Here is a 13,319-nt window from a genome sequence, read left to right as displayed (position 1 = left end):
TTTCTTCTTCCTCTGCTTCTTCTTCGTCTGCGTATGGTTTTTTTTTTCCTTTGCTTCTTCCTGTGTTTCTTCTTCTTCTTCCTTCTTCTGGTGTCGTCTATCCTGGCAGCCCTGCTGCTAGTGGCTAGTGCTTTTTTTTTTCTTTTTCCCCTCTGTTGTTCTCGAATGCTTCTTATGGAGGCTGCCGGTTCTTTCTATGCTTTTTCTTCTTCTTCTTCTCTGCTTCTTGTCCTGCGCTGGCAGCACCGCTGCTAGTGCTTCCTTTTTTTTTTTCCCCTGTAAGTAGACGTAGACTGTAATCTGTATTATGAATTTATGATTGCATGATTACTATTGTTGTGCATTAGTGTTGTGCATTAGTGCATTAGTGCTATGTTTTTTCTCTTATGAATTTTTTTTACTACTGCATGATTCCTTCTTCTCCTGCTAGTGCATTTCCCTGCTACTGTAGATAGACTGTAGTGCATTAGTTATTATTTTTTATATTGTAGAGTGCATTAGTGGCAGTGCAATGCTTCTTCTCTTATGAATTTTTTTTTACTACTATTGACTGTTGTGCATTAGTGCAATGCCTTCTCTCATTTTTATTTCTTATTTTTTGTTACTTAGTTTCTCTTGTTGTTGTTCCTTATGTTTGTGTAGTACTGTAGTTTATTCAAATAGATATGGCTACTAGTGGTAGTGGCGGGCCATCTGCTAGCACTAGAGCATCAACATATGATCCAAGCAAAGATCCAACTAAGAAGGCCAAATCAAAAGACCCCGGGTGGAAGTATGGATATTGGCCAGATCTTAATGATAAGAACTTAGTGCGATGTACACTTTGTGGAAAAGATGCCAAAGGAGGAATCAAAAGGCTTAAGCAACATTTAATTGGTGGGTATGGAGATATATCAAAGTGCCCAAAAACAACTACAGCAATTGCTAGAGAGATGCATGAAGCTATCATGCGAAATCAGAAGAGGAAGCCTAATGTATTTGATGAGGATTATTCTGTTGATCATCAGCAGGGAGAGGATTTTCCTGAAGAGAGAAAGTGGAGGGCAACTCCAGTCTAGTGCACCAAGGCCCCCAACTATAGACTCCTCAATAAAGAACCTTGTGCCAAGCTCTGGGACATCTTCCAAAAGGAATAAAGCTAATGTTATTACACAAGTGGCAGTAAAGGGTCCGATAGATTCTTATCTTCGACAGACTCCTAAAGAAATAGTTGGTGAGAGGAGGTCTAAAAGTTCTACCCAGACAACAATACAAAGCAGCTTAAGATCAAATGCAGACAGAAAGAAACTAATGCATATGTTGCAAAATAGTTTTATGAAGCTGGCATCCCATTCAATACAGTCAAGTTAAGGAGCTTTGAGGAGATGGTTGAAGCCATTGCGCAGTTTGGGTCAGGATATAAGCCCCCTTCTTACCATGATTTGAGAGTGCCCTTGCTACAGGATGAAAAAGCTCAGATTGACTGTATCAAGAAGAAATATGAAGATTATTGGAAAAGGCACGGGTGCACTCTTATGTCTGATGGGTAGACTGACAAGAGAGGTAGACACTTGATTAATTTCCTTGTCAATTATCCATTGGGGACTTATTTTATGGGCTCTATAGATGTATCTAGTGAGTCTCAATATGCAGACATGTTATTTCAGCTACTTGATAGTAAAATTAAAGAAATTGGGGAGGATAATGTGGTACAAGTAGTTATAGACAATGCAGCTAATTATGTTGTAGCTGGTAGAATGTTGATGCAAAAACGGAGTAAGCTTTATTGGACTCCTTGTGCAGCTCATTGTTTGGACCTCATGTTAGAGGACATTGGCAAGTTGAAAGCTTATAAAACAACAATAGAGAGGGCAAAAACAATGACAAGTTTTATCTACAGACATTATAAACTTGTTGATGCTTTGAGGAAAAAGACAAATGGGATAGATCTGGAGAGGTCTGGAGTTACAAGATTTGCTACCTCATTCTTGACACTACAAAGTTTGTACAAGAATAAGGATGCCTTGAAGCAATTATTTGTATCTGATGACTGGAATAGTTCTAAGTTGTCAAAGACAGAGGCAGGTAAGAAAGTACTTGAGACAATACTTGCACAAACATTCTGGAACCGTGTACTAGATTGCTTAAGAGCATCCCAACCAATTTTAGTTATCTTGAGGTTAGTAGATGGTGATGAGAGGCCTGCATTGCCTGAAGTTTATTTGGCACTGGAAATAGCAAAAAAAAGGATAAAACTAAATTTTTCCAACAAAGAACGGTCATGGAAGAAGGTGTTAGCAATTATTGATGACCGTTGGGAGGTCCAAATGGATCGACCTTTATATGCTGCTGGCTTTTACCTAAATGCTAGCAAATATTTTAACTACATCAATGATGAGAGACTCCCTTTTGAAGAATCATGTAAAATACAAGATGCATTCATGGCAGTTATTGAAAGAATGGTGCCCGACTTAGCTGTGCAAAACAAGATCATACATGAGTCTCAAATGTACAGAAAAGGTGAAGGTAGCTTTTCAAGGATTTTGGCTATTAAACAACGGAAAACCGGTGAAGGAGCATTGGATCCTAGTAAGTACTAAGTATTTGTTTTTTAATTTTAATAAGTATTTAACAATATGTGTATCTAATTTTTTCCAGATATATAGTCTCTAGGTGGGAAACACATGGATCTTCGGCCCCTACACTTCAACAATATGCAATACGCATATTAGGCCTTTGTTGCTCCGCTTCCGGTTGTGAGCACAATTGGAGCACATTTGATTTTGTAAGTATTTTTTAAATATTAGTTTATAATTATACTTTTTACATCTATTTCTTGACTTAAATAAAGAGGTATTTATCGATTCAGATTCACACCAAGAAGAGGAATAGACTAGAACATCAGCGCTTGAATGATCTAGTCTAGATCCAATATAATCGTCGGCTTCATTCAAGGTTCCAAGAAAGAAGGGAAAAGGGCAGCAATTATGATCCATTAATTCTTGATGAAATGAATTGGAGTAGTAAATGGATAACAGGGGAGCAAGAAGATGGAGATTTAGTCCATCCTGGAGACGACCTCACATGGGGAGATGTTGATAGAGCAGTTGGTGTATCTACATCGGTTGGGGGTCGTAATTTACCTAGGAGGGCTCAAGGATCAACAAGTGCAGCCAATATTTGCTACACACGTCGTGGTAAGGGGAGGGCCACTGTTGAGGAATCGTCAGATGATGAAGTTGAAGAAGAGGTCCACGATGTTGTGCGTGATGATGAAGATATTGAAGAAGACTTTGGTGATGGGCCAACTGATTCTATGAGTCAGCAACAACAGGAGGGAGAAGAAGTAGATGTTGATTTGTTAGCTTGATTATGGTTAAACAAGAACAAAGTTTAGCTTGATGGTTTATTTTGTTGTTTTAAAATTCATAATTTCATACTTTAAAGCTTACTAAAGTTTAGAATTTTGGTTTATTTTTATGTTTCTCAATTTCCATTAGGTGTTTTTAATTTTCCCCAGGTAGGATTGGAACCCATGGCCTATCACCTATCATGAGTCATGACTCATATATTAAGGAACAAGGTTTCTCTTGTTACTTAGTGCTTTAGTGTCACTAACTTATACGTATTGATTGACAGGGGGTTAAACATTAAAATATCATGGTTCATGGACTCATAGTCTATGATGGACTTTGTGGATCTCGTTTTGGGCATCATAGAGGTAAGTATATCTAACTACATACTTAAATAGTTAAATATTATATTCTTTATAATATTTCATTAGGAATTATATGTTGTTATGCCTTTTGTTATAGCTTTTTTTTTTTATGAATAATTTGTTCATTTTTTGTTGTGTTTTCTCATGTTAGAAAATATATATCACTTTGCAATTTGCATTGATATGAATTTCATGTTGAATGTTGATTCTTGTCTCTTGATGTTGCTTAAAGTGTGTACTTTTTTTCCCTTGATGTTGCTTAAAGTCGTGCTTCTTGTATTTTGATATAACTTAAAAGCTTGATTTTTTACAAGCAATTTAAAATTAAGTATATCATTGTTATACAGTTATACTAGATATAATAAATATATTAGAAAAAATAGTAACGTCTTTTTTTACGCCTAATTCGCCTTAAGGTGGGCGCCTTCTCGCCTAAGCGTTTAGACATCCCTCCAACGCCTTGGTTCGCCTTGGCGCCGTGCCAACTATGCTTTAAACCAAACGGTGTTGTGCCAAGGGATGATGGGTTTTTTACCAGAATGAAGTCCCAAGCAAAGGCAGAGGTGAAGGATCCCGAAGAGGAGGGAAACTAAACTTTCTATTCTTAACACACCTTACAAATTAGGAACTTTCCTAAATTCCTAAACTTGAAAACCAAAGAATCTGAAAATAGAAATATTCAAGAACTTCTAGACTTTCTAAAACCAGATTCAATAATTCTTTAACTAAATAGAAACAATCCAGATTAGTACTCAATATGGACCCAATTTAACATAAATCTTCTAGAAAACTAAATATATATATATATATATATACACATGTCTGTTAAAATATATATTATATATTTAAAATATAACACCCAATCCCGTATAAGACTCAAATCTCTCACACATGGGCTTATAGGATTTCCCTTTCACAATAGAAAACCCAAAAATAGTCAGCCCCTGACCCATATGACCCATTGGGCACTCAAAATTAAACCTCTATGTCCATTCTTGGTACAACCGATGGCCCTGGTCTGCTGGTTGTTTGCTGCTGCATCATCTTGTTTAGAAAATTATCCATAAATTTCTCTAGGAATTAAAATTGATCTGCATCACACTTTTTTCTGCTAGTCTCTTCCCAAACTAAGAAATGTAGGGCCACTCCAGATGAAATTGGATCTTCGAGCCTGTAACTTAAGCAGCATGCAAAAGAGAACCAGAACTTGAAATTGAATCAAATCGTAAAAGTTCTTGCCCAAACACTCACATCTTCCTCTTAGATACAAATCAACCACCACAAAACATATGAAAGAGAGCCAGAAACTCAAAGTTCCATAGAACCATAAAAGCTCTCTTCCATACCTTCACCTTGGATATTAAATCAATCATCACATAGTCTAATAGATCACTTGAGATGTCATGACCAGAACTGCGGGAACACTTGTAAAGAAGACGCATATCAAAGAACTGCAAGTTGTTAATACCGAACACATAGAAAAAACTATTGTAATAGAGCCATTAAAGAAATTGGAAAGGTGCTTGTCATGGAGTTGATCACTTTCTTCCAGGAGGGGGTGTTAAGGGGGCTCATGATTTGCAACATAAATTCACGAAGCGGTAGTCTTTCAACATGCCATCTTTATAAAATAAAAATCGGAAGATAAGGATACAGCAGAGGAACACAAAAGATGCAACCCTAAGATCAAGAGGTGGTAGTTAATTCACCTCAATAATCAAGAAGGTGGAATTCCCAATTCAATGACTGTAGCTATGGCAAGTTGTTACAGCATCAATTTTATATCAAATAAGAAAACAAGGAAAGGAAGACATGGGTGAAATCAAATGGAAAACAGCTTCTTTTTATGCAAGCTAAACAGAGAGGGGGAGGAAAAAACCTCACCGCATAATGGAAAGGCTGCAAATTAGTCAGGTCACTTGATGTCTGATCTGTAGAGATAGCGAAGGCAAATCCACCAAGTTTCCAAGCTCCACTAGACGTAATAAACACAGTCTGCAAAAGCAGATTAAATTAATAACACACATCATACACATGACACAACACAGGATAAACTCAGTGGTGATGTTTGAGTGCAAGACATTCAGACTAATCAACTCTAAGTGGTTTAACATAGGATCTGGGATTTAGGAAAGAGGGAAGGAATTCAGAATTTTAGGAGATCTTTGCGAAGCATTTATTTCCTCTAGTGAACAAGACAAGAAGGCGTGGTCTTTAAATTGCAGAGATAACTTCCCTTCTGACAGCATCCAATCCAAGCTTCATGGTGGTGCAGAGGCCTTCCCAAGGTCATAAGAAAAACTTCCGTACACTACCTATGTGGGACTAAAACCGCTCCCGTTTCTGGCCATGGAAAGCATTCACTACAACACCTTCCCGATCACTTTTTTTTTTCTTTTTTGCCTACTATTCCTAGACAGAACACAGATGGACTACTATAATTCCCTTACAAGGTGACTGTGGAAAACTTCAGCCCCCTCCTTGCCTACAAAATAGGCCCTGGCTTGGGAACTCAAATATGTGATAGGTTGCAAAGGAGAGTTAGGAGAAGCTTCATATCCTTCAATCTTGTTTGATGTGTAAACCATAATATCATATCACTCATCATCTCTTCATCATAGGAGACTTTGATAGGGCAGTCTGGGTCCAGTTTATTGTTAACAAGTTGAATTTTGATGGCTTTGTTCCGTAATCATGGGCCTGCAGGTATTAGATGGGTGTTTAAAGGCAATGGCAGAAACCTTTTTCCTTGACCATCACAGAAATATTAGATTCGTTTTTTTCTGGTCCATTGATATATGTGACTCTACTCAAACAGAATGCAGAGTTGAAGCCAGTCATTAAAGGCTTGGATATCTTTCCAACACAAGGATAGGATGACCTCAATATAAGGGGACGAAGCTTTGATCGTTAGGAGGTTATCTTCAATGGATATACTTCCACCTCAGTAGGAAAGATAGAGCCTCAGTCCAAGGTGAAAGGGGACATCTCTTTCTTGTCGAGAATGAGGCCTGATAATGGCTCAGCTGAAGAATTTGCTAAGGCTGGGGTGTCTAGGCAGAAATTTACGTTATTTTGTTGTTTTTGATGATGTCGTCATACTATATGTACGTGATTCTCCTTTTCTTTCTTCAATACATTTTTTTTATTCATTTAGAAAAAACTATATTATATATATATATATATATAATAAAATAAAAGATGAGGAAGGTGTAACCTCAGGTGATATAGCCCGATGAATGAGACGTGCATTGTTATGGAGAAAATCCAGGGATTCAGCAACCTGGAGCAAACCATGTTTCACCTCCAACAATCCCATTTCCTGCAAATAAACTAAAACATTTTTTCAGAAAGATACAAACTAAAACCATGCATAAATTGGAGGCTGAAACACTTCTATGCAACACTAATGCCCATTTTAAGGCTTCCATTTTAATTTTTCAGAAGAATAAGATTGTTGCAACACAATTGCATCAGTTATTGGTAGGAAAAAAAAAAATTGACATCGACTCCTCGTGCAAAAGATGCAAAAGAAACTCATGAACAGCACAACTAGGCAAAAAGATCTTAAATGTGGGAATGCATTGCCGGAATACTTATCCTAATTGGATTCATACTTCATAAGCCAAAAAAAACAAAAAACCCGAATTATTGAACTGGCTAGCCCCTATCAGAAATAAAAAATTCTTTGAAGCAGCTTAGAGTATAAAGTTACAGAATCCATCTACAAAGAAATTCAGGGAGTGGTTCCTAAGACTTCAACTTTTGAGTTGATTGTTCCTAAAATGAAAGATCATTCCAACCAGCGCACTACCATGCTTTTGGCCTAAAAGCAAGGATTTCCAGCTGCTTCATACAGGGGGCCTTTATATAAAAGAGCAATCTGAACTTTCCAGTACCAAGAGGGATTCATTACAAGAGGATTCAAATGCAAGATTGCACTTTCACAGGAACAATGTGTATATGACGTAAATAGAAAGTCAGATGGCAAAAGTTAACATAATTCCTGGATGGAACCAATCCATACACTTTCCAATTATATCTACGAAATAACTATTTTGGCTGATAGTATAACCACAAATTCTGATTCTACATAAACTTCGGATTCAAGATAACTGGAGGAAGTGCCTTCTGCATTCTGCAATATGGTAGATGTCTCGAAAGTGAAGGAAAGAACTTCTTTATGAGAAAAGCAGAATGCTTCCATAAAGGTGCAAAGATTATGTGCATATGAGACACACCCTTGCATATATGAGGATAACCATACATTCCTTTGGGGTTCTGGTAATCAATTATGTACCTCGATATATATGTGCATATGAGACACACCCTTGTGTATACTATACAGTTTTCACTCAAAACAGTCAATTAATAAGGCAGAACAGCATAAGCTAGTCAAAATTCAAAATATTACAACTTTCTCCCTCACCCAAAAAGAACTCTCTCATTTGCTGGCAAACACCTTTTTTGCACACATCTTACCTACAGGAGGTTCAGTTGATTCTATTAGAGGCTCTCACAGCATCTAGTTTATTAAGAGCTCACACTGGAAGGGGATGCTACATATTCACCAGTTGGTGTCAGTCTTAGACAGATTGGAGCTTGTAAACTATTCCAAAAATGCTGGGGTCTTCTTCCAGATTGAACATCTCATCTAATGCAGGCAAATTGGGGCTTCATTTAAAGTGGATATAACCTCACAGTCCATGGATGTATTATTGTGTTTCCTATGTGCCACTTAGGTTTGATCCCATCTTGATGCAACTTATTGATTGAATCCAATATCTTATACAAATGGGAATAAGAAGGAAATGAAATTCATCACTTCCCTCACTCCCTTAAGGAACCCCAATGAAAATTTTTCAACAAATGCAAACAAAGGCCAGCACCTCGATTGAAGACCTCATGAGCAGACTATGCACAGATTCTTCCTCCTATTAGCCAATGTGTTCATGTTTGTTCCTATTCATAATCATAATCTAGGCCCCGCGGGAGGTACCTTTTTTATCCGACCACTCTAGCACCTTTGGGTCCAATGGACCATGCCAATCTCTATGCTAACAATGAACTTTATACAAGGTAGCTAAAGGAGATCCAGTGGAGTTTATTGAAGCTATTCAACTCTACAACACAAGGTTTCAGTGTTATGTTTTAGGAAGTTGGCTTTTAGATTGCAATTGCTCTTTGGGTAATCTACGCTGATTAGGCATTAAGATGACCTGTGGACTATGAGATCCATCATCCACACTAACAGTATTCTCATCTCATTACGCATACCTACTATTGTGAAACCTAGTTGAACAGCGAACTAGGAATCCAAGAGTTGTAATGCGAGGTAGAGAGTATATAAAAATGGGTTTTATACATGCTCAGATTTCTTTGGAGTAGTATTCCTTTGCAAAACATAATTTCACCTTCTTCTTTTTTATCCTGTGTCTTGGGGTGGAACCCAGTTCAGAATTTCCCTCCTTGGAGGGCTGATCTACTCATTCTTCATATCCTCTCTTATTGAATCACTCTACATAGGAAAAAGGTGAAGCAAATCCACAAATTCTTATTTCCTCAAAATGTCCCTACAATTAGATGTTACAAAAGCCCTTGGGACTTTTATGGATGTATAAGTCACTGCATCCTTCTGAACATCTTAATAAGTACTCATTAAGGTCGTGGATTATATTAAATAAACGTTTATATATCCTTCAAAGGAAACATTTCAACTCATCTTTGAAGTAACCACCTCAATTTTGCGCACTCACATCACCCAATAAAACCCCCTAGTCCTTCGTACCATGCAAGTGGGAACATTTTTATAGTTCTGGAGGATAATAATGTTTAAAGTGAAGCGGGTAATGAGGAGGAAGATTATTTGAAATAGCTTCGACCCCAGTACCAGCAAAAAACGGCCAAATTGAAAAGGAAATCAGACACTCTAGTGCAACTACCCCAGCCCACAGAGAGGTAACATGCACTTGAGTAAACCTTACTCAACATCCTCACTATGAATCCATCGCTGGTCAAACGTGACCCTCTTTGGTCCCTTAAATTGCATCCGAAGTCCTCACCCAAAAAAAAAAAACGTATAGGAAGGAAATTTCATGCGCAAGCTAGGGGGAAGCCCAACATCCCGACCGGAGGAATGAGGGGCAGAGAAGAATTAAGATAGAAAGCGTAATGGATCTCTTCTCAATAGAAAAAACCAACGCGAATTACCAATCTTGCATAAATATATCAGCAGAACATGGCAAATGAATGATTTTTCAGATTCAACGCAACATAAAATGATTTGAGAACAAAAGTCTTGCAACTTTAACAAATTTCCACTACCTACCATGCCTTTAAGCTCTTTGGGCACCTTGGCAATATTATCAACAGCACCAAGAGTATTAGCAACCGAAGCAAAGAGCGGTTCTGTGACCATCGCCATTGCGTTCTTGGTCTCATCCAAAGCCTGAACCACATGAACAACTCCGGGGTGCCGAAGCCGAACCAAACGAGCAGCATCGGCACGAATTATATCAAAGAAAGAGTCTTCAGCTGCCTTCGAGAGACCTGCACGTACCCTAGCCTCGGAGAGTGCACGCTTGTCAAGAAGCCAAACACAGACTATCGGGTACTGCGCAGGAGTAGATCCACGGGATTTTGCAGAGTAGAGCTTCCATACGAGGCCAGGACCTCCGGATCCGATTTGTTCCAGGAGATCATAGTCTTGAAGGGCCTTTGGACCGGTGACCTCTTGCACAGTCGTCTGAACCGTCTTCTCGATCACAGCTGCGGTCTTCGCCAAAGCTTGTGTTAGGGTTTTCATGTTCAGAGACATGGCTGAGAGACTCGATTACTCAGTGAGATTGAATTTTAATTTAGGGTTTGAATTTTGAATCGTTGCAGGGAGGAAGACGAGGTGGCTGCGATGGAACAGATCAACCAGTAAGTTTCTGCGCTTCCACACCTTCTCTCTCCTTCGCTCTCTTTCTCTCTCTCTCTCTCTCTCTTCTAAGAAATTTCTTCAATTGCTCCTACCGACGGTGCTGTCTTTTTCTTTTTTTTTTTTTTTTTTTTCTGGGTGGAACTGTGCTGTCGAAATGAAATTAATTTTACAAATGTGCCCATGTCATCCCTTATCATGATTCATGACTTCGTTTGCACATTTCTATCCTCTGCATGATTTGAAGAATCGGATCGGATCAGTTTCGATCTTCACCGATCCCGACTCTTAGCCATACTGATTCCGTTGATTGATACTACCTAGAGGTGTCATTCCAAATCCGGACCGGTTGGCCCAATTGAGCTTGACACATTTATTGTCTGACTTAGACTGACCCGATTAATAAATGTGTTAGGTCTAAGTCCGGCCAGTTTATAAATAGGTAGTACTCGGTACAAGGGGTAAGCCCGATGGGCCTCTCGACCAGCCCGGACCGTTTACAAGCCCAACTTGAACCAACACATTTAGTCTGACCGTTTATATAGGTATTTTATTTTTTGAGGTAGAATAGGATATACATTGATATATTTATTAATTATTGATTGTAATTAAGTGTAATATCTTTTCAAAATTGCTGATAATTTAATAAAATAAATTAAAGTATCTTAAAAATCTAAGAAAAATAAAGACCTAGAGTATATATTGATATTTTTATCAATTATCGACTGTAATTTAATAAAATAAATTAAAGCATCTTAAATCTAAGAAAAATAAAGATCGTTTAAGGCTTTATTGGTACATTACCCAGTATAAAAGCTCGATTATAGTCCGATTAGGAGAAGTCCGATTAAAGCTCGGAACCCAATCGAACCCGACAAGACACTGACCGAGATCGACTCATTCCTTAAATAGGTCGGTCATGGTTTGAGGATATAGGCCCTCTAAGCCCCGCTAGGTCCGATCGAGACCGGCCCTACCTAATCGATTAACACTCCTAATAGTTACAATTGAAATCAAGGGTATTTCTGTCTGATTGAAAACGATCCCATTTTGGATACCCAGTTCTAAAACCTTAATCACCTGAGTCCAGAACAAGGTTTTAAAACTCAGGATCGTTTAACGCCGATATCAATCCAGTCTAGATCGACTTAGATCGAATTATATCGAACAAACTTATCCCTATGTTTAATAAAAGTCAATTTTTATTATATTTTCATTCTTAGATTGTATCATGTATCAAGATCAAATCCGTCGAAATCAATACTAATTCAATTCGACCAATATTCATCGATTCAATCCAAGTTACAGAACCAAAATGCACGATGGATTGCGAATTCTTGTGTTGGTTAGGGTTGGTTGAAAAGTGAATAAATGGAATTGACAAAACTAATGGAAAATCTTCAAAATTGTACTTTCAAATTCGAATTCGGCATTCCATTGTTTAATTTTTTTTAAATAAATTTTCTATTCACTTCAATTTTTTAATTAAAATTTCATGGAAAAGGTAAGTGGGGTCTCATACACCATATGGGAATCTTAAGGAGAGTAGTGGCATGCCAATTGGATTAAGTATGTTGAAAGGCTACATAATCCAAGCATAGTTCAAGGTAGAAGTTAGCTTGTCTATTCTTGCCTTTCCGGACAAGCAATGGCCTTAGCCCAATGGTTTACTCTAACTCTGTATTGCTCTTGGAAAATTACACACTTACACAACTTAGCTAATGTAATGACTAATGATTCCTGTTAGAGAGAGAGAGAGAGAAAATAATTCCCATGGCCATAACGTGGGGATTCAAACCTCTCCAGCGTTGAGAGCCCACTCTGCATCAATGGTTGAGAGGACTTTGGGATGTGTGTTCCTATGTTGGGGTGTGTGCCCGGGTCTTCCTAGTACCCATATACGCATTGACCTCTACCCTGGTTGGAGAGGATCTGAGTCTATAACTGGAGTCCAAGGAGTTGAGCCACTTAATCACCTATGCAACATTAGATCATACTTCTATATTTTTTGCTCCTATTGGTAAAGCTTGATCGATCCCCTTGCTTGATAACTCTTGTTTTGGCCTCTTGAGCTGATCTTGTAAATCCATAATCAATGTATTGGTCATATATCAATTTTTAGGTCCTAATTCAATCATATATGTTAGTATTTTCAATGACCGAAAATTGTTCAAGGGGAGTGTGTTTTTAGGGGGGGAGGGGGGAGGGGGGAGAAGAACAAAAGAGATCAAATTTTCCTACCATTAAATTTTAAGGCCCACCTACCAAATCATGTATTATATAGGTCGCAAACTGCATTTGTTTCCCCAAATTATATTTCTCTTCATTTCACTGAGAAGGGGGTCATTAATTCTATTTTTGGGATTCTCTTCAAACATTTACTTTATTTACTCTAATCTATAAGGATATCAAAGTATGTTCCTTAGTTTTAATGAGAGAAGAAGTGTGTGAGGCCACATGGTACCATTTGAGGCCTCACCTGATTCAATAAGTGTTTTGTCAAGTCTTTTTGTGTATTCCCAATCCTCGGCTTTCTGTAACGGTTTCGATTTTCTTGAAGTTTCAATGTTGTGATTTCCTCTCTCCATGTTTGGAGCGATTGAAATGTTTACTGATGCCAGTGATTATTTTATAAGTTTTCTTTTCATTGATTTCTTTTTGGTAGGCCCCCTAGGAAAGTTGAACTCAACTCTTTATATG

General features: G+C 38.0%; 1 protein-coding gene across 1 annotated transcript; it reads right to left on the bottom strand.

Moving 5' to 3' along the window:
• Positions 1-5,236: 5,236 nt before the first annotated feature.
• On the bottom strand, positions 5,237-10,762 carry LOC122059388 (SCY1-like protein 2). Its single transcript, XM_042622152.1, has 3 exons — positions 10,026-10,762; positions 6,915-7,019; positions 5,237-5,692 (listed from the first exon to the last, which is right to left on the bottom strand). The coding sequence occupies exons 1-3, from the start codon at positions 10,512-10,514 to the stop codon at positions 5,477-5,479; spliced, it is 810 nt and encodes a 269-aa protein (XP_042478086.1). The 5' UTR covers positions 10,515-10,762; the 3' UTR covers positions 5,237-5,476.
• Positions 10,763-13,319: the final 2,557 nt, after the last annotated feature.

The sequence above is a fragment of the Macadamia integrifolia genome, chromosome 13, assembly GCF_013358625.1.
Source record: "Macadamia integrifolia cultivar HAES 741 chromosome 13, SCU_Mint_v3, whole genome shotgun sequence".
In the NCBI taxonomy this organism is placed as follows: domain Eukaryota; kingdom Viridiplantae; phylum Streptophyta; class Magnoliopsida; order Proteales; family Proteaceae; genus Macadamia; species Macadamia integrifolia.
The sequence above is the reverse complement of the archived record's forward strand: the minus strand, read 5'-3'. Positions and strand labels throughout refer to the sequence as shown.

Bases quoted from the DNA above. Each gene is read 5' to 3' on its own strand.
- LOC122059388 (XM_042622152.1), bottom strand. From the start codon at position 10,514: ATGTCTCTGAACATGAAAACCCTAACACAAGCTTTGGCGAAGACCGCA. The intron at 7,020-10,025 runs GTAGGTAGTGGA...GTTTATTTGCAG, and splicing joins CCAAAGAGCTTAAAGGCATG to GAAATGGGATTGTTGGAGGT. The intron at 5,693-6,914 runs GTTACACCTTCC...CTGCTTTTGCAG, and splicing joins ATCGGGCTATATCACCTGAG to ACTGTGTTTATTACGTCTAG.